Below are 19568 nucleotides of genomic sequence, written 5' to 3' on the forward strand. Positions count from 1 at the left end.
TGCCCATTGGATTTAATAGAGGTCTTATAATAGATAGATAGATAGATAGATAGATAGATAGATAGATAGATAGATAGCTTTTTATTTGGATGTGGATTTAGAGTTCTACTCACAATACGTCCAGGCGGTCCCTTTTTCCCAGATTCACCTCTTTCACCCTGGAGGAAGGAATATTAATATGTAATAATAGTAATACCATACAAGCTATAATGAGATGATAGATTTTCTTACAATTAATAGTTTGCTTACCTTTAACCCTGGGCTGCCCTGATCTCCTGGGGGACCGTCAGGACCTCTTGGACCCTAAAACAAAAATCCAGCAGCTCTATACCACCGATTTACAATGAAAACATGAAGTTTAAGCACTATATAGACAACATCTTCTTAAATTATTAATTCTTTTAAGCATTAAAACTAATAGTTCTTTGTATCAGTCATCATTACTTTGCAGGGAAACCTTCTAGAAAGCGTTCACATTCCCTGCAGCGCCACCACAGGGGGATTGAAGCATTACACCACTGATACTGACATCTATGAACGTGCTGGATGTGACAGATATTCTTTCTAGATGATCAAACTAATTGACGTAGATTTTAAAGCGACAGACTTCTTTTTATTAACTATATATACACACATAGATAATGTAAACCATTCTACCTCATAAAGCAAATAACTAGACCAGTATATCACATTCCAGTGGAGGGGAATTATTTTATTTTATCCTCATTTTTCATTGCATTAGCTTAAGGACCCCGCTCGGTCCACATATCATTGTGAGTATTAAAGCAACCCAGCAGCCTAATGGTTAAAATGACAATGGATGATGAAGATGAAGAAGAGAAATTCCATGGGGAGAGGTGTAATTATTAGTTAGCAGGTTCATACAGGTTCTCCAGGAATGTAACTTTCCATCTGATTGTGGAACGTGGATGGAAGAAAGTGCATGATAGACGGAGACATGACTGGGGGGACTGGGCACCATTAGGTAACATAGTCATGAGCGGCTCATACACCTCATACATCCCTAGCTGCTTTTATCCTGATGGTGGAGAATGTGTTTCCATTTGATTCTCTTCAGTTCTGATGGAAATGATGATGTATGTATGGCAGCCCTGGATGAATGGTGAATGTGTGCTTCACGTCTCCTGTTATCCATCGGCTAGTTATCACTCTAAATACTTTCTGATATTTGAATAAAATGTAATATGATCAGACAAATGGAATTCGAGAAATCACCTAAAAATGTGGAAGTATGATAACATTCATCTATGGACCAGCCCTATCACCGGTATGAAAAATGAGCATTTTAATGGGAAAAGATGACTATGTTATATTATATATATATGAGGGGTCCTGACCCTCCTCAAACCGATCTCAGCAGGACCAGACGACTATGTAATATATGGGGGTGTCCTGGCCCTCCCCAAACCAGTCTCAGCAGATCCAGATGATTATGTTATATATGGGGTGTCCTGACCCTCTCCAAACCAATCTTAGCAGGACCAGATGACTATGTTATTTATGGGGGTGTCCTGACTCTCCCCAAACCAATCTTAGCAGGAACAGATGACTATATTATGCTTAGACTATCCTGACTCTCATCAGATCATCTTTTAACAGTACCAGACTGAATTTTCTGTATAGGGGTGTCCTAACAATCCACCATAAACAATTGGTATTGTAAGGAGGATGTATTGGGCATGTTGAATTTTAAAGGGACTCCGTCAACTCCAAAACACCCGCTAAACTTAAGTTATCAGTAGATGATACATCAGTTGAATATACAATGCTGATTCTAAATCTGAATCTTTTATGTTTCTATGTTCTTGTATTCCTTTCCTATAAGCCACAAATGAAGGAGTCTAAGTAGTCCTCTCCGTTATATTCTTGAGCTGAGTCGTCCTCTCTATGCATCAACATGCCCAGTTTATAGGATTACAGCGGTGACATACAAAAAATTAGAAAGCTACAAATGACAGATTTGGACTTGGCATCCTTTATGCTACTTATAGATGACTTTAGTTTAGGGATTTGAGGAGGTTGGGTTGGAGGTGACAGAGTCCCTTTAAGAATGACAACCACAGTTATGCAAATTACATCTCAGATTAAATAAATACATAGATTCAGTGGGTTGAACAATGCTCAGCACCAGCCCTGATGAATCTAGCCCTTTACTACATAGTAAATAGTGATGAACAAACTTGCCGAATTGAGTCCGGCAACTTTCTTCACGCCTAATTGCCGTTTGAAGTTTGGCATTTGACTCCTGGCGGCTGAAGAAGTCAGATGCTGCCAGTGGTTGTATCAATGTTTTCTAGGACTCCGAGCACTTGGGTTCAGAGAACGTTGCCAAACCTGAACAGTCAACTCCACCCAAAACTACTAGCCACATATCAGAGTTAGTTATAGGGCATTATGGGGACTGTAGTTTTGTTAGAGTTAGAGGGCCGAAGGTTCTCCATCCCAGCAATAGTGACAGCATTGATAAATCGCCCCATATGTTTGTTTATTCAGACAGGGAATGTGATCACTGGAAAGGAAAGATGGGATTACCGCTGACGAGCTAGAACAGAACATGCAGCAAACAATCTCATGACAAATTGTAGGACACCAAATCTGCCACTTTCCACCCGGTAATCTTCTCATTATCATCAGTAGCTATTATAGGTGTCAGGAAGGACTAAACATAATATTTACTGCTAGTATAGTCTTCTGTAAGAGCCACCTGGACCTGATCCTAGACTGGAAGGAATGGCAGAATCACCAGTTTAGCCCTTTCTAAGTGGTATTATAGTGGATGGTGGGAGTCGTGCCATCCGCATAGCAGATCCAGCATCGCTTCTTATGATTGGTTTGCACAGTCGGCAAATTACATAGCACCGAGCTTAGAATATACTTATTGCGGATGGTCTGTGTCCCACGGCCGCTCACATTCTAATTACCCGCCTGGGTGGCAGATATAATGGAGCCAGGTAACCTCTTAGTATATTTCTGGACTGTAAGAATGAAACTTATGATTCCGGCACAGCAAAGTTATAATTGTCCGCAGTGTTTTAGCGTATAAATGTAGGTTATATATAGAGATGGAATGTGATAAAGCTCTTTAGTCTGGTCATGTGGGTGATACAGGGATTGTGTAGGGCCAGGTAGTCATAGGGCGTGAAGTGCGGAGAGTGGTTCTTCCCTTACATGCAGCTATATTCATCCCACAGAGTAATTTTGTTCTACTTTAGGCTTAAAACTTTACTTTTAAGTTGCACTTTTCTGGTTTTATTCTACCGCAGGACAGTGAAGCAGGAAGTTGACAGCCATCGATATACAGTGTTTATTATAGTATCTCTTAACAAAATTTAAAGGGATTGTCCTATTTGCACAGCCTTGTTTGTAAGTTCTATTGGGAAACCTCTATTTGGGTCCCCCTCCTTATGCCCATTGCAGGAAGCCCCTGAAAAGAGTGGTTGCTGGTCTGTAAAGGACCCTTACATGATGCCCTCAGATTGGACTCCATTTCTAATATGACGCTGGTGATGACTTTTTCTCTCTTTGAATTATTAACCTATAAATAATGGTGATCATTGGATGAATGGTCCTATTACTCAGCCCAATACTCAAAACAATGGAGCCCGGGGGCTGAACCGGAGATCGTGGGGGGTACAGAGGTCGGATCCCCTGCGATCTTTTACTTGTCCCCTATCCTGTTCGTTTTAAAGGGTACCCATCATTTAAACAAACTTCTGCAATGTCATAGCCACATGTCAGAGGTTTGTATTGGTCAGGGTCCGAGTGACGAGATCCCCGCCGATCATTAGAATGAACAGGTAAGACGCACACAGCAATACCCGCTCTGCCTCTTCATCTCCTTGTCACTGGTAAAGTAGCGGTACACAGAACTATAATGGAGCCCTATGGAACTTTCAGTAATTGCTGTACCAGAAGTTCCATAGGGCTCCATTATAATTCTGTCCACCGCTACCTTAGCAGTGAGGCTGAGATGAAGAGGAAGAGCGGTTGCTGCTGAGCGCATCTGCCCCTTCATTCTAACAATCGGTGGGGTCTCAGCACCCCGACTTCGACCAACATAAACCTCTCACATGTGGCTATGACAAGTCAGAAGTTTGTTTAAATGATAGAAACCCTCTAAGTAAAAGAATCCCTTTAATAATCATAAACCATGAATACAATGACGTCTGAGTTCTTCTATTGATCCTTAAGATACATAACTGAGATGCACTAAAGGTCAAATCAGCCATCTCACTCATTGACCAATCTCTGCCACTTGCACCCTTTCCCTGTTTTTTCTCAAAGTTATCTGCTCTGGACGTCTAAAATCCTCTACTCTGGGTGCACTCTGACCACGCTCAGCTCCCCCCTCCCTTTGTAGATACAGGACATGTGATCCCCTCTCTGGTGGTGGGGTTAGCTGTCTATTCACTTGGAAACATCATCTGCATCATCAGCATTGGTGCTGCTTCCATAGACTTGTTCCATAGACATGTGTCCCTGAGCCTAGGTCTCTTTAATATGAAAATGTATAGTTCTATCTCTGCTAGCTGTCAGTGAATGCAGGCATATCTACCTGTCTTTGTGTCACAGCTCTGTATATTGTAAGTGTTATAGAAGTTCTTAGAGTCTGGATGGAACTAGAATGTTTTTATTAACAGTCAGCAAGCAGAGATCTAAACCTACACTACACCCCTCACAGATGCCCCTTATGCAGCACATAGCTACACCATGCGTGCATCAGCTCTGCTGCATCACCAGCTAGTATGGAATACATATTGTTGTGATGTGATGCAAAATCGGTGAAAAAAACAGTCCTGTGTTTACTGTGCAATAGTAATGACAGCAGTGGGCAGGAAAGAAAGCTAAGGGGGCGAGTACAGACCAATCAGGGAGATGCATGATGGGAAATGTAGTTTCATATCTAGGTTATAGATTGGCTTTTAGAAAAACATGTAACTCGGGAATTGCAGCAGCTGCTTACTTAAAGGGGTTATCCAGGCATGATGGGAATTGTAGTTCTGCAACTGCTGCAGACCGCCAGTTTTTCTCCCCAGCTGTAGACTACCCATCTCATTTATCCAGGATCTATGATGGAGCAGTACTTCACAGCCGCACAGCAGAAGCTTTGCCCCCATACTCTCAGCCTGTCTAGGTACTCAACCATAGAGAATGTTTCTTGGCCCTTCCTCCCTGGTTTCCCATGATCACATGTATCCGGCCCCTCTGGCGCTGACGTGTCTTCCTGCAGCACATCTGGGTTAGATGCGATCTCGGCATGGCTTACACATAGACAAGGCCACTTCTAGTTTTATAGCTCACTCATAAGCATTTGATTTGTGCGGCTTCGGAGAAGGTCATTTCGTTTTGCTCGCGTTCTGCGACTAATTAGAAATTTTCTCTTTAGTCTCAGAATAAATTCATAAACAAATACATCAGGGCTTCAATTACGTCTTACAAACCGGCCACCGCTAACCCTAGAGATGGCTTCCAGCTGTCTCCTGAGCATTCTGACTTACAGTAATAGATGAAAGATTGTGCAGGGAACGTGGGGAGCAGACTCTAGGTGCGCTGAATTTAGGTGCGCCTCTACATAAATCTGCGTACTGTCGGCGCTGCGGGAACATACTTGTTTCCACCCTGGCTTTACCCATATAACTCATAGGGTCACTATAGGCAGAGGGAGTAATAATAATGGTATAATATTATGGTAGGGGAGATACAGAAACCTAGTGTAGCGCCACCCGGTAGAGAGAGATCTTGTTTTCACCAGTGTATTCTCACTCCCTAAACATCACCATTCTCTCTCCTCCATTGTTACCTCTGTCCTCCCTGTATTAGTTTTAGTTGTGTATGGAGACGTCACGGACAACAATTCATGTATATCCAGACGGTTCATTGTATATCCAGATAGCTCACTGCTAACGTTTGACAAAGGGCTCCGGAGCCATGGGTTGTAGAACAATGGCCCACATTGTATGGATAAGCTCATACTCACTCTTTGACCTTTTGGACCTTGTATTCCTGGTGATCCCCTTTGCCCAGCAGGACCCTGTGGTAGAAATACAGAATTCTGTTATGTCAGAGATAACCACCAAGTACTGTACATCCGGCTATAGTGTGTAACCAGCAAGACCATATTTGTCCCCAAGCACCCCAGGGCCTGCGCTCAGGGCGGCACTTAAAGGGGCGGTGTCACAAAGGAAACTAGATCTAAACTGATGTATTATGTAATATGAAACATATTTTAAGGCCAAGTTCTCACAGTGTTTTTTTTTTTTGTTTTTTTTTTGTGAACTAGCCCTTTGTATCGTTTGAGAGCTATAGACTTACTAACCGCCATAAGTCTGCTTTGTTTGATAACCTGTTGCCCCTGCCTGGCATCCACTAAGTTGGGTCACTCATGTTCAGTTCAATCCCAGTCACCCGATCTGTTCCATTAGTTCCAGGAGTTGGTTTCCACTTCACATGAAAGCAAGGTGGATTATGGGAAAGTGTCTGCACTGTTGCTAACATTTGATTTATGACACAGCCCCTTTAAGTTAGTGACAAATGGTTGAAAAATTCTGCTGCACATGGAGTCCAGATATCTAGGGCAGCACAAGCTGCAAATACGGCCCAGGTAAGTGGTTGGTAAATAGTTAAGAAAATGGTCAACTTCTGATAAGGTCTTTTACTTACTGGTAATCCTGGTGGACCAACTGGTCCAGGTGTGCCAGGGGGTCCAGGATAGCCCTAAAATGACATGAGAAAAAGGTGAAACTCCTGCAGTTTATATAAACTATATAGGTTGCAAAGTTTGTTTCCTAAAATGTTATACAAATCCTTTAAAGTATTTCCTAGCATCATGTGACCAAGACTACTTTCACTTCTATAGAGTAGCTTATGTTTGGGCTCTACATTGGCATACTGGTAGCATATGCTGTATTCCCTGACATATAGTACATTATAGATGATTATAGTCACTTGTATAAAGAGTCTGCCACTATCTGAGGGTAGACTAGGACTGAGGGACAGATTGTGGTCCTGTCCTAAGGTTTCATCCACTTTAGTAAATGCTAAGTCTGATATATACAGCCTGCAAGTAGCACTTTCCCCGCCCATGTGGAGTCATTGTTGGCTTTTCCTATACGAGTCTGTATACAGGAAGAGCTGTCAATCACTAAGTGTGGGCAGGCGGAGCAGGACTCACAGGCTGTCTATTAGGTTGGTGTCATGGAGCTTTTTTTGCCTGGTAACACTGCAGCCGGATGTTGGCTGAAAGTAGGGAAATATAAAACATGATACAAATAATTAGAGATGAGCAAACTTTTCAAAAGTTCGGTTCGGCAGGTTTGCAGAACTTTAACGCAAAGTTCCGGCTCGTTTGAACCGAACCCTAAATGAACCGACTAAAACAGCTAAACGATTGCAGGTGAATAGCTGTTTTAGTGCAGATCAGCAAGTTAGCTCATCAATACTTACCTGTCTGTGCTTCCCCAGTGTCCCCCTGCAGCTGTCTCCAGCCCGCTCAGCTAATTGTTGGTCACTGCGCTGTTCAGTTTAAGTCAGTGAGTGGCTGAGCGGGCTGACACCAGAGACCTGTAGCAGGACACCGTAGGAACGCAGACAGGTGAGCATACCTTTCTTTTTGTATAATATTGTGCAGCCACCATCTTTACAAACTCATTAAAAATTTACAAAAAGTTTGGTACCAAACCAAACTTTCTACAAACTTCTCACCTACAAATGGGTGGAGTTTTTTTTTCTCCGCTCATCTCTACAACTGACCAAGGTTTTTTTTCAAGTCTGTTATGCACATTGCAGAACAAAAACAATGTTTTGGTGCAGGCGGATTGTGTTTCTCCCTGTGCATACTACGATATGCACTCTGTGGTGGAGCGACAGACTGTCTACAGATGAAGACATCCATACTCTCAGTTTGGGTACAGGCTGGAGTGTTTAACGTTTGTGGTTTTGAACAAGCAAAAGTTATGTTTTCAAGTGCAAAGTGTGCATAGTTGTGGTGAACCCTCTGTAGGTAGTGCCTATAGGGGCTGGAGGAAATCTTAGTCTCTTGGTTCCAGCTTCACAATTTTCTGCTGTTCTGCAAATTCTTCCAGCTCTATATGTCCTACAGCCATTTACGGAGAGACGTTAAATTACATTTCCATGAAATAAGTCTCGTAATGTTACCCTGGTGGTCAATGCAACTGTTTAAAGCATAAGATGGTAATGATGGAAAAATTATTTCAGGTCTTGAAAAGCTCAGCAGAAAAAGTCGGAAAATCTGCAAGAGCCATCGAAACCGCAAAACAATCTTTACGTAACGTTCTGGTACCAGTCTGTCAGTGAGCGTTCTCTGCCAGAGGAAATGTGTTCGCTCAGCCACAGATGGCACATGAAGCGTTCTGCCGCTCTAGTATCCATTATATAACATTGTACATTGCAGCTCGTGTGGAATGCTTCCCCTATTACTGGTGGTGGTTGACCGCTGCTGGGAAAACAGGGCCAGATGCAATATGATCTCCATGGGACTACAGGATAACGGTAATGAATCCAGAGGAGGACGCCGCTGACTTTGCACATTGTCACAAAAAACACAACACAATGACATTTTTGACAATGATCACAGTGATCTTGTGAATTTAAAGAGGTATTCTGGCTTCTTTTAATCAACTGATTTGATAAAGTTATATAGATTTGTAGAGCAGGAGAGGTTTTCTATTTGCTACTGCCCTGAACAGTTCCTGACATGGACAGAGGTGGCAGCAGAGAGCACTATGTCAGACTGGAAAGAATACACTACTTCCTGCGAGACATACAGCAGGTGATAAGTACTAGAAGACTTAATTTTTTTAAAATAAAAGTAAATTACAAATCTCTATAACTTTCTGACACAGTTGATTTGAAAAAAAATATTTTTTAACATAAATATGTTTAACATAAAAAGCAATCGTCAAGTTTTAAAGGGAATGATGATGATACATTCCCTTTAAGAACTGGACACTGACACAGGGTTGCAATATATAGGTGGCGAGGGAACAAATTAGCATATTTCTTTCCCAAGAAGCATTGCGTATAATACTCCATACCTTCAGCTGGATCTTCTTACTGATAACTGGTACCCCCCCCCCCCCGAGCCGTATTAATTTCATCACATGACGGTTTATATATATTTATACCTGTGAGCCTTTTTCACCAGAAGGACCTTCAGGACCAGGATTACCACGCTCTCCCTGAAAAAAAATGAAATAATGTATAATAATGTCGTACATGCTCTCGTTGCCAAACCTGAACAGTTTTGGTCCACTCAACACTAGTAATAAAGTACATTAGTCCTGTGTATTAAGGGGCCATCTATATCTCATACAGGATGAGTGATAATAAGGTGACTGGTGTTGGTCCAACCACCACCAGTCCCAAAACCATTGACATAATTGCCCCTGTAATGAATGTCTCGGCTTCTACTCACATACAGATTCCTGGCGACATACAATTAGACTAAAGAATGCCTACAATCCTCGACATCATGTTGCCATAATACTGTGGCCATGTTTCCAGGACTTACATAATTATACCCACTTAAAAACAATTTATGGCTCTGGAATTTCTATCCTCCGTCCATGTTTTCTTTGAGCTGCCGAGTTACGATCGGAGCAGAAACTACAATAAATCCTTATCTACCCCTTCAAAGATTGTTTGTATGAGACATCATCATTACAGGCGGATTCCATGCCATTCCTGGGTCGTAATAATCTTTGCAGATGTTGTATTTCCCAAAACTGAAATATCTGAATATTACGAAGTAAAGCCGATCCAAATGTAGAACGTATTACACCGTCTTATAAAGAGAGCGTATTGTCATTCTTGTGGTGTTTTTATGTAAGATAGTATAATATATTCCCCTTCATACACTGCTACCACTGAGGCACACAATAAGCTTACATATCCCATTCCTGCTGCTCATTCAGCTTTGCTGTATAAACTGAGACAGAGCCCCAGAGTCTTCTCATTGTCATTAGAAAAGGGGGGTTTAAGAGTTATTTTTTTTTACCCTTTTTAGACTTTCAGGATGCAGCAAAAACTTTAGGAATTTACAGTGATTTGCAAAAAAAAAACACTTTTTTTGTGCAAATTATAGAAAAATGCAGAACACATCCTGGCACTGTTAAAGGGGTATTCCAGCTGTGTAAAACTTGATATGTTGCTGTCCCGGTGAAGAACATAACAAACATGTTATTCTTACCTTCTGTGCCCCCCCAGTGTGTCCTCTTGAGACATCTCCATGTCCCCGGCTGAAGGATCCCATCTCCACTTCCGGGACCGACTCATCCTGGCAGTGACAGCTCACACACCAATCAGTGACTGAGATGGGACAGCACTGCGGCCAGTGATTGGCTGAGTGCCCTGTCACTGCTGAGACAAGTCTGTCTCTGAAATGGAGGTGGGATCATTCAGTAGGGGACCCGGAGATCCAGCTGATTGTTGCGGGTGCCAGGTGTTACTGTGGATCATTCTGCCCTACTAAAACCCACCTCTATGATACTAATAATGGCCTTCACCAACTGGTAATGAGCAATCTGGATGATTTCGGGCAGTTCTTGGCTTCTTTACTATGAGACCCCCCCTCCCCTGCTATGCACCAGTGACACACTACAAACATCACACATCCCATTTTACAGCTTGTACCTTTTCTCCAGGATCTCCAGCTGGTCCAGATTCTCCCGGCAACCCCTCAGGACCCTACAGGATTAACAAAAAAAAACAGCATATAAACAAAATTACCCCCAACAAAGGCAACACAGTAAACAAAACCAAACAAAGTTATGTGTTTTTCATCACACTATTCAACAAAAAGCTAATTTTTATAAAAAAAAAAAAAAGCAAAAAAACAAAAACAGATTTCTTTTGTCTAAACTGCGTCCAAACGTAAATCTTCAATAAATCCCCAATTAGAGTTGTACAATCCCTACTGTACACGGTGTGTTACAGCTCCGACTGATCATGGCCGGGATGGTTGCAGTGACCTTTAGTGCTACACGTTTTCTTTAGACTGCCCCCTGGAGGTGAGGGCAGGTAACAACATTTGCCGAGCCTTTCTCATTGTAAAACGGGTCAGCTCCGCTACCGACAAGTAAGTTAACGGCAGCAGCTTCTGTGTCCTCATGTACAATGCCGGATTCTTATATTACATGAGTCAGAGCTCCAATAATTCACCCCAGCTTCCGTCATCTGTTTTCATTCATAAATTGTCTTGAAATAACTTAAGTTCCAGATTTTCGGCTATAAAGGGACGTTCTCTCCCACCTCTCACATAGTTCTGCACAAAGTGATCATTATATAGTTTTTTTTATTTACCCTTTAAACATTATATTAGTATTGTTTTTTAATGTGATGGGAAGTTTTAGGGACCAACAACTAAATCTGTACCAGCATACCCCCCTCAATTGACAACGTATGACATAAGAGCCTCCAGGCCCCGACAAGTAGCAAGTCTGAGGTGTAACTGGGTCCCAAAGCAAAATCTGTAATAGCAACCCCAGCTACCATGCATCATTTATAGTACCTGTCACACATAAGGTGGTTTAAGAACTTTAACACTGACTGACTCTGTCAGTAGGTTTATGGTGTCCTATCTCACGGTGGTATAAACTAGTAACAGAGAAGCGAAACAGAAGGATGTATCACTTACATCCCCTAGCAGAGGATAGCGTATAAGTATGAGATTGTGGGGGGATCCAACTTCCATGTCCTCTGGGAATTTCTTTATAGGCTGGGTCCCTATAGAGAGATCCCCGGGGGCACGGAGGTCAGACTCCTGCAATCTCTATTCTGTGGATAGAGGACAAGTATTTTCAAATCGGAAAACCCCTTTAAATGAGGGAAGGCGGGTCAGAAAAACTAAGTCATAGGTTCATTTTAAATGCTGCGGGGCAACTGCACTCTGTACCATCTGCACCAGCATACAAATTATATTTAATAAAATAAAAAAGCCCATTTTGACCCATGCAGAAATATTTGTATGCTATGCTCCCCATATCCAAGATATAGGGGGTTTACTATTTGGTTCACTGTCTGCACTTTACATGAAACAGGCAGATAGAAGGGAACTTTACTGTAAAACAGACTGCAAATGCTAGTCTTAGGGGGTCTTTGTCGCAGCTTCATAATCGCACAACCAGCCAAGCCTGATTCATGCCCCCTTAGCCTAGCAGCCAATTTTTATACACATATTAGCACATAGCTCCAGACCAGGGTATTGGTAAGTCAGTCTTGGTAAATTCCCCCATTAAAGGATGCACTTACTACTGCATCAAGGCTTCACTTCCTGGATAACATGGTGATGTCACTTCCTGGATAACATGGTGATGTCACTTCCTGGATAAAATGTTGAAGTCACAACCCGACTCTCAGAGCTGTGCGGGCTGTGGCTGCTGGAGAGGATGATGGCAGGGGGATGCTCAGTGTCACTCCAGTGCTCTGTGTCCCCCTGCAATAATCCTCTCCAGCAGCCACAGTCCGCACAGCTCTGGGAGTCGGGTCGTGACATCCCCACTTTATCCAGGAAGTGACATCACCACGTTATCCAGGAAGTGACATCACCATGTTATCCAGGAAGTGACATCACCATGTTATCCAGGAAGTGACATCACCATGTTATCCAGGAAGTGACATCACCATGTTATCCAGGAAGTGACATCACCATGTTATCCAGGAAGTGAAGCCTTGATGCAGTAGTAAGTGCACGGAAAAAAGCACTTTATGTGCATTTCCTGTAATAAGTGTATATTGGTGATTTGTACAAATTTTGGGGAGCAATACAATACTGTAATAAAATTTTTTGATGGACTTCTCCTTTAAGCCTAGTAAAATGCTGGAGGAGTTGGGGCCTTTCAGTTACCCTATAATCCTCCATTTCCCCGTTTATCTAGACTGTTCCTTTAAGATATTTTTAGAAATTGTTTTCTAAACCAACAAAAAATACCAAAGACAAAGATCAATAACAAAAAAAATATTCAAAGGTGAAAGTGTCAGGAAATCATCGCTGTACCACGTCTAGGCTATAAATTTACCAGACAGAGAGACGTGCTTCTTCCTACAGATACTGTAATGGTCTCTGAGAAATGAATCAACCAGGGGAAGAAAAAGTCCATGTGACTAAACCTAAGAGAAGCGTACAATTGTTCAGGAGCATCTGAGGCCTGACCTTCTCATTATACGGAAAACCTCATGGTGGATCCATCCCAAGCCTGTTTAACAGATTTTATTCATACATATAAAGAAAGGAAATGCTCTCATCTTCCCATCTCTGGTGAACTAGTGATCACTGAACGGCCATGTGTCACATTAGAATGGCTTACATATACTAGGCGGTCCAACATCATTCTTTTGATGACAACTGATACCACAACGGCAAGATAGCATCAGTTGTCATCAGACTTTCAACCTGGATGTTTCCATTAACCAACAGGGCTGGATGGCAGAAGGCTGCACGTTTGTTCCACCATCTTGCCTGTCCCGCGATCGGGCGTCCCAATTGAAGTGCTGCATGCTTTGAACTGTCCAGTTGAAATGAATGGATCTACTGTGCCGGAGGGGAACGCTGTCGGATTGCAGAATAAATCTAAACCCGCCTTTACTCTCAGATCAATCTTTTAAGGAGTACTCCGACAAAATATTTTTCAATTGGTTTAAAAAAGTTATAGTTATATATTTGTAATTTACTCCTATTTAAAAAGATCCAGTCTTCCAGTACTTATCAGTTGCTGCATGTCCTGCAGGAAGTGGTGTATTCTTTCCAGTCTGACACAGTGCTCTCTGCTGCCACCTCTGTCCATGTCAGGAACTGTCCAGAGCAGGAGAGGTTTTCTATGAGCATTTGCTGCTGCTCTTGACAGTTCCTGACATGGACAGAGGTGGCAGCAGAGAGCACTGTGTCAGACTGGAGAGAATACACCACTACCTGCAGGACATACAGCAGATGATAAGTACTGGAAGACTAGTGATTCTTAAATAGAAGTAAATTACAAATCTATATAACTTTCTGAAGCCAGTTGATTTGAAAGATAAACACTGGCGGAGTTCCCCTTTAATTGAAGCTGTATGGGCACCCTTACAGTATCCATGCACAGTAGATTAAAGTTGAAGTCCATGAACAATCTTTCAGGACAGAATAATCTCAGATCTCATCCTCCGCCTGGTGTTATTGATCAACAACAACCACTGTGATGGCTATTTATAAGTCTGAAATGTGTGCTGCCTGTGTTCTGCATCATGGAGACCTTGATGTGAAATAGTTTGATGAAGAAAAAGGAATAGTTACTGGAAAGTGTTGGTTTCCATATTTCTCCTATAAAATGTAATGGATGATATAACTATATGACAGCAATACCATCATTCAACGGTGGTACAACCATCAAAATAGTTCTATCTAATGTATATGGAGACTTTAAAGGGAATGTGTCACCTAAATTTTCTTTTACTAATTAGAGTCAGATACTAAAACTTGTTCTTTTATTCTAATCTGTTTCTATTTTCTGACAAAAATCTACAATTTTTGTACATTGTTATGGGGGCTCCCATCTTGCCTGGGTTGTTCTTAACAGCATTTAGTGACATTCTTTACAAGACAATAGACAGAGTTTGTCCCTTTGAGGTGAATATGAAACATTACTGAGCGCGCTCTGCGACCTGTGAAAAGGTGATTCCACAGGGAGCTGCTATTGTCTCCTTTACTGGTGTCACATGACGCTACAATGCTGTACAAATCACTTTACAGCAGCCTCCTCTTATCACCACATACACAACAGGAAGTCTCAGCTTAATTTTAGCCCCAGTGGTGAGAATGAGAACTGCAAGATCTCAGGATTATCTTATAGTATAGATAGAAAAATTGAAAATTTGAAAAAATGTCCCCAAAAATTCTTAAAAAAATCTGTTTAGCATAAAAACCTTATTTATACAATAAGTCATTTTCTGATGACATTGTCCCTTTAAGGGGGAGAAGCAGGAGATAGAGAAGTAGAAGAAGGCAATGGAATAAGTCCAATAAGACAATGAAGTGATGAAGCTGCAATGCGGGTACAGGTGTTACATAGAGATCCACCATCTGGCTTCCACCCACTTCACGTCAAAATATCAGATCAAGGTTATAGCATATGGCATTATTTTACAGCTGCGCTGGGGGAAAATTTACTAAATAATTCTAAAATACAACTTCATGTCATCACCTTGCAGACTGTGATGAGGATCATAGCAATAGAAGTGCCCCCATATGTTCTATAGGCAGCATGCTGGAACAGAACTAATGCGTCCTTCTCCAGCCCCTATTACCGCCTGTGCAGATAAAGCTTTCAGGACCGCTCCTCTGATCAAAGCCTTCGTGATAGCTTTAGCATACCTAAAATGTGCAGATAAAACATTTTTCCTTAAAAACAGGAAGATGGCAGCCCGCCTCCGCCTATGGGCCTCGGCTATTGATGTCAGCCATCTCACACATTCTGTACAGGTGACAACTGGTTCTCATTTCCTAGAGTCTGAGCGCTGATGCGGAAAAATGACCACGATCACATAGAACTATAACTTTTTATTCTTTGATATCTATTTGGAATATTTTTACATTTAAAATATATGTGACTAAAAAAATGGGATGAGCTGGCTTGTGTGACTGATGAGAACTGCAATGCCACACAACAAGGTAGGAGTGGTGCTGTCTGATATGTTAGTGAGAGCCTAGACTGTCACACCAATGGCTTCTCAATGGGAAAAGTGCTCAGGTTTATGCCCCATCGAACGCAATGGTGACTGCCCGAAAATCTATAAACTGCAGTGATGTTAATAGACAATAGACATGGTGGTCACCACTGCTTAAAGGGAAACTATCTGCCAGTAAGAAGAATCTAAGGGTAATTTTCTTACCTCCATCCTCGGCACTGTTTCCATTATTTTAGGTTTATCTCCTACGTTAAAAAATAGTTTTGGTGCAATGGGGGCAGAACAGTCACCTCTAGGTGGCCCACCCCTCCTAATGGATATCAAAGCGGGCCGGCCAGAGAGGATAATTGTAGTCCTGCACCCAGTGCACCAAAACGACTTATTAAGCATAGGAGATGAATTCCTAATTTCATGGAAACGGCACCAAGTATGAAGGTAAGAAACTTACCTTGATGCTCAGAGCCTCATGCACAATATGGAGATATCAGAAGGTTAGATAGTTCTAACCTGCTGATAGTTTCCCTTTACAGAGAGTCAGTCAGCCAGCAGGTTTATGGGGTCCTATCTCAGGGTAGTATAAACTAGTGACAGAGAAGCTGAACAGAATGATGCATCACTTACTAATTGTTCTGTGCAGCTTCAGAGATCTCCTCCTGAATAACATGGACAATAATTAGTCCTCTCCATTATGTGCATGAGCTCAGTAGTCCTGGATATTCATGAGAAGCAGAAAACTCCGCCCACCAGCTGTTGATTGGCAGTTATCTATCCATGCTGTGTAAAGGCAGTCAACTGTCAATCAGCAGCTGGAGGGCGGGGGAAGGGGTGTGGCAAGGATCCTATTCTCCTGCATATTAGGAGAACGGCTGAACTGAATGTTGTAAGTAATACACTGATCTGTTCAGCATTTCTGTCACTAGTTTATACTGCCCTCATTTAAGACACCATACACCTAGATTCCCTTTAAGCTGGCCATACAGTTTTAATAACTGTCAGTTGACTAAGTATTCGGCCAACATTTACCTCTCCTGACTTCCCCATACACATGAGCGTTCAGCACAGTGCAATGTTCATATTTCCTATGGCTGCCAGTTACCTCCCAGAACAAAAGGGTCGGGTAGCAAAAATCCAGCATGCATTTCCCTCCTTTTCACAAACATTATCGGGGGGATGCTATACAAGTTGGCCCAACCCATCAATGGCACCCTTTTAGTATAAGGTGTATTGGCATCTTTAGTTTTGAATGGGACTTGAATCAGAGGGCTCTCTCTATGGAGAACTGAGCAATAGTGACCATCCATTTGGCAATCTAGACCCAAATTAACATATTGGACTGGAAAACATTTTGAATTGTTGTAACCAGCATTTTAGCTACTTAGATGCTTCTTCAAGTAAAATATTAATTTGCTCTGAGACGACCATTGTAAATTGGACACTTTGTTAAATCTGACAATAATTTAAGAAGAATAAATTAAACATTGCTACCTAAGCTCCAGTTAAAATGGAGTCACTGGGGCTCTCCATGAGTCCCACTGATGCAAGCACGCCTTTTGTTTCATAATTGACAGCCCCCTAAGCTTGACTTCAGATAAGGTTGAGGCCTGCTTGCAGCAGGGGAAGAAGTGACTACACACAACTTCATGACTCAGGACTGCTATGTAATGCCCAAATGGGTCCAGGTACTTAAAGTGACTCTATACCCAAAATCTGCCCCCCCCCAAACCGCTTGTACCTTTGGATAGCTGCTTTTAATCCAACATCTATCCTGGGGTTCCTTCGGCAGGTGACACAGTTATTGTCCTAAAAAAAACGTTTAATCTTGCAGCCCTGTGTCAAATTGGCGTGGCCTAGGATTGCGACACCCCTCCATCCCTCCTCATCATTAGGAATGCTCCTAGAACATTTTCTCCTATTCCTCACCTGTTTGAACACTGCACAGGTACCTTAACGATCCAGTCTATGTGCAGTGTTTACACAAGTGAGGAATAGGAGAAAATGTTCCAGGGGCATTCCTAATGGTGAAGAGTGCGGGGAGGAGGGACGGAGGGGTGGTGCAATGCTAGAGCATGGGTACTCTAGGCTACGCTAATTTGACACAGGACTGCAAGTTTTAAAGTTCTTTTTTAGGACAATAACTGCATCACCTGCCAAACAGACCCCAGGACAGATCGTGGATTAAAAGCAGCTAATCGAAGGTACAAGTGGTTTTGGGGGGGTCAGATTGTGGGTACAGAGTCACTTTAAATTAGACCAAGTTAAAATCCAAGAACATATTACTCAGACACACATATTCATGTATCAAATGACCTACATCACACTGCAGATGGGCAGTGTCTGACAATGTATGTTAAATGTGATTTCAAGTTATATCTGTCCAGGAAAGACCAATGTAAGTTTTAAATACAGTAACCTAAGAGCACTGTATGGCTCCGTTCACACGAAGCAAAACTGGCGGAATTCTTTCATTCTTCAGTGTAGAGAGAGGAGGCGCACGAGGCTCCCATAGACTGACATTATGTCAGGGAAGCAGGCGGGATTCTGTGGCGGACCAGTTTTGCTCCTTGTAAACTGAGCCTATCTGCAGGGAATATGTCATCTGTGTATGGGAAATGTTTATGAAATTTAAAATATTTATCATGAACTGAAATAATGAGGGTCACTAAAGTTATAACAGAAACTAATAACTATTAGAAAACTTACTGCTTCCCCAATTTTTCCAATTTTTCCTACATCTCCAACTTCACCCTGAGGAAAAACATACAAAAACAACACTTACATGAAATACTTATTACACAACTGTATATCCACAAAATACTTTGACAAAAACAACAAAATAATTTAGGCTGCCTGCAACCACCACTAGAGGGAGGTATTAGATCCTACTGCATACTCTTTTACTATTGTGTTTAATACACAAACAGCTGTAAGCTCCCTCTACTGGTGGCTGTAGGGAGCCAAAATGTCAGAACAAATCTGTACTGTAACCCCCAAACCACCAGTACCCTAAGTAGCTTTAATGGTTTCCTCCTGTTGCTGGCATTCCGGAGCGAGGCAGGGACCAGAGCATCTGTACTCTAGACCTGCAGCCTCTCTCTCTTTTTGCTGCCCACCCTGCCTGCCCCAGGGGCGTAGCTAAAAAGAAGGGCGGGTAGCAAGAAGAAAGAGTTGCCACAGGCCTAGAACACAGATGCACTGGTCTCCGCCTCTTTGACCCATCACCACAGAAAAAAATAAAAAAAATCATGATATCTATCAATATAAATGAGGCGCACAGCATGCATTTTTCCATTATTTAATATATTTTTTCCTTTTTTTTTTTAACACAGAAAAACCTGCACTAAAATTCACCCCAAAATCAATAAAATGTCATGTAAGATCTGCTGTGGAAGAGGCCCACTTGTAGTAGTGCAATATTAATTAAATATAAAAGATGTTGATTTCCCGTAAGCCTGGGGCGCCTATAAACCTCTATTAACATCAGAAAGGCTGCAGAGGAGGATGAGGAAGCTCTTTAATGTCCCAGATGGTGAGCTCATCCTCAGCCTGTCTGGAAGCAGCACTTTCTTGGTAACAAATAAATCACCTTTAAGCCTTCGGGGCCTTGTTCTCCAGCGTAGCCTTTACGTCCCGGTCTTCCCTAACAACAAATTAGAAAGAGAAAAAAGATTTTTTGGGGTAAATGATACCGTTTCATATGACTTATCACAGCTATACACCCAAAAAGTTGCCCTTCAATCAAGCTACCAATCAGGAGGAGTCTTACAATAAGTCCCGCCCACCTGACTCCTTTAAAACAGGACTCTTCTTGTTGCTTAGGTTTCAGTGTTGCAGAGAAGTGGGACATGTGACATGCAGAAAATACACCCATAGCC

At 42.1% G+C, this 19568-nt stretch overlaps 1 protein-coding gene across 3 annotated transcripts in view; it reads right to left on the bottom strand.

Moving 5' to 3' along the window:
* The window catches only part of COL24A1 (collagen type XXIV alpha 1 chain), a 186625-nt gene that overhangs the window by 33725 nt on the left and 133332 nt on the right, over positions 1–19568 (bottom strand). For all 3 annotated transcript variants that reach the window (XM_069981559.1, XM_069981558.1, XM_069981560.1), the window contains 8 exons: positions 19280–19333; positions 18397–18441; positions 10672–10725; positions 9165–9218; positions 6682–6735; positions 5999–6052; positions 250–303; positions 114–158 (listed from right to left, as the gene is read on the bottom strand). In XM_069981559.1, coding sequence (XP_069837660.1) covers positions 114–158; positions 250–303; positions 5999–6052; positions 6682–6735; positions 9165–9218; positions 10672–10725; positions 18397–18441; positions 19280–19333 — 414 coding nt within the window. The remainder of the gene's footprint in view (positions 1–113; positions 159–249; positions 304–5998; positions 6053–6681; positions 6736–9164; positions 9219–10671; positions 10726–18396; positions 18442–19279; positions 19334–19568) is intronic.

Source organism: Dendropsophus ebraccatus, chromosome 8, assembly GCF_027789765.1.
Source record: "Dendropsophus ebraccatus isolate aDenEbr1 chromosome 8, aDenEbr1.pat, whole genome shotgun sequence".
NCBI lineage: Eukaryota > Metazoa > Chordata > Amphibia > Anura > Hylidae > Dendropsophus > Dendropsophus ebraccatus.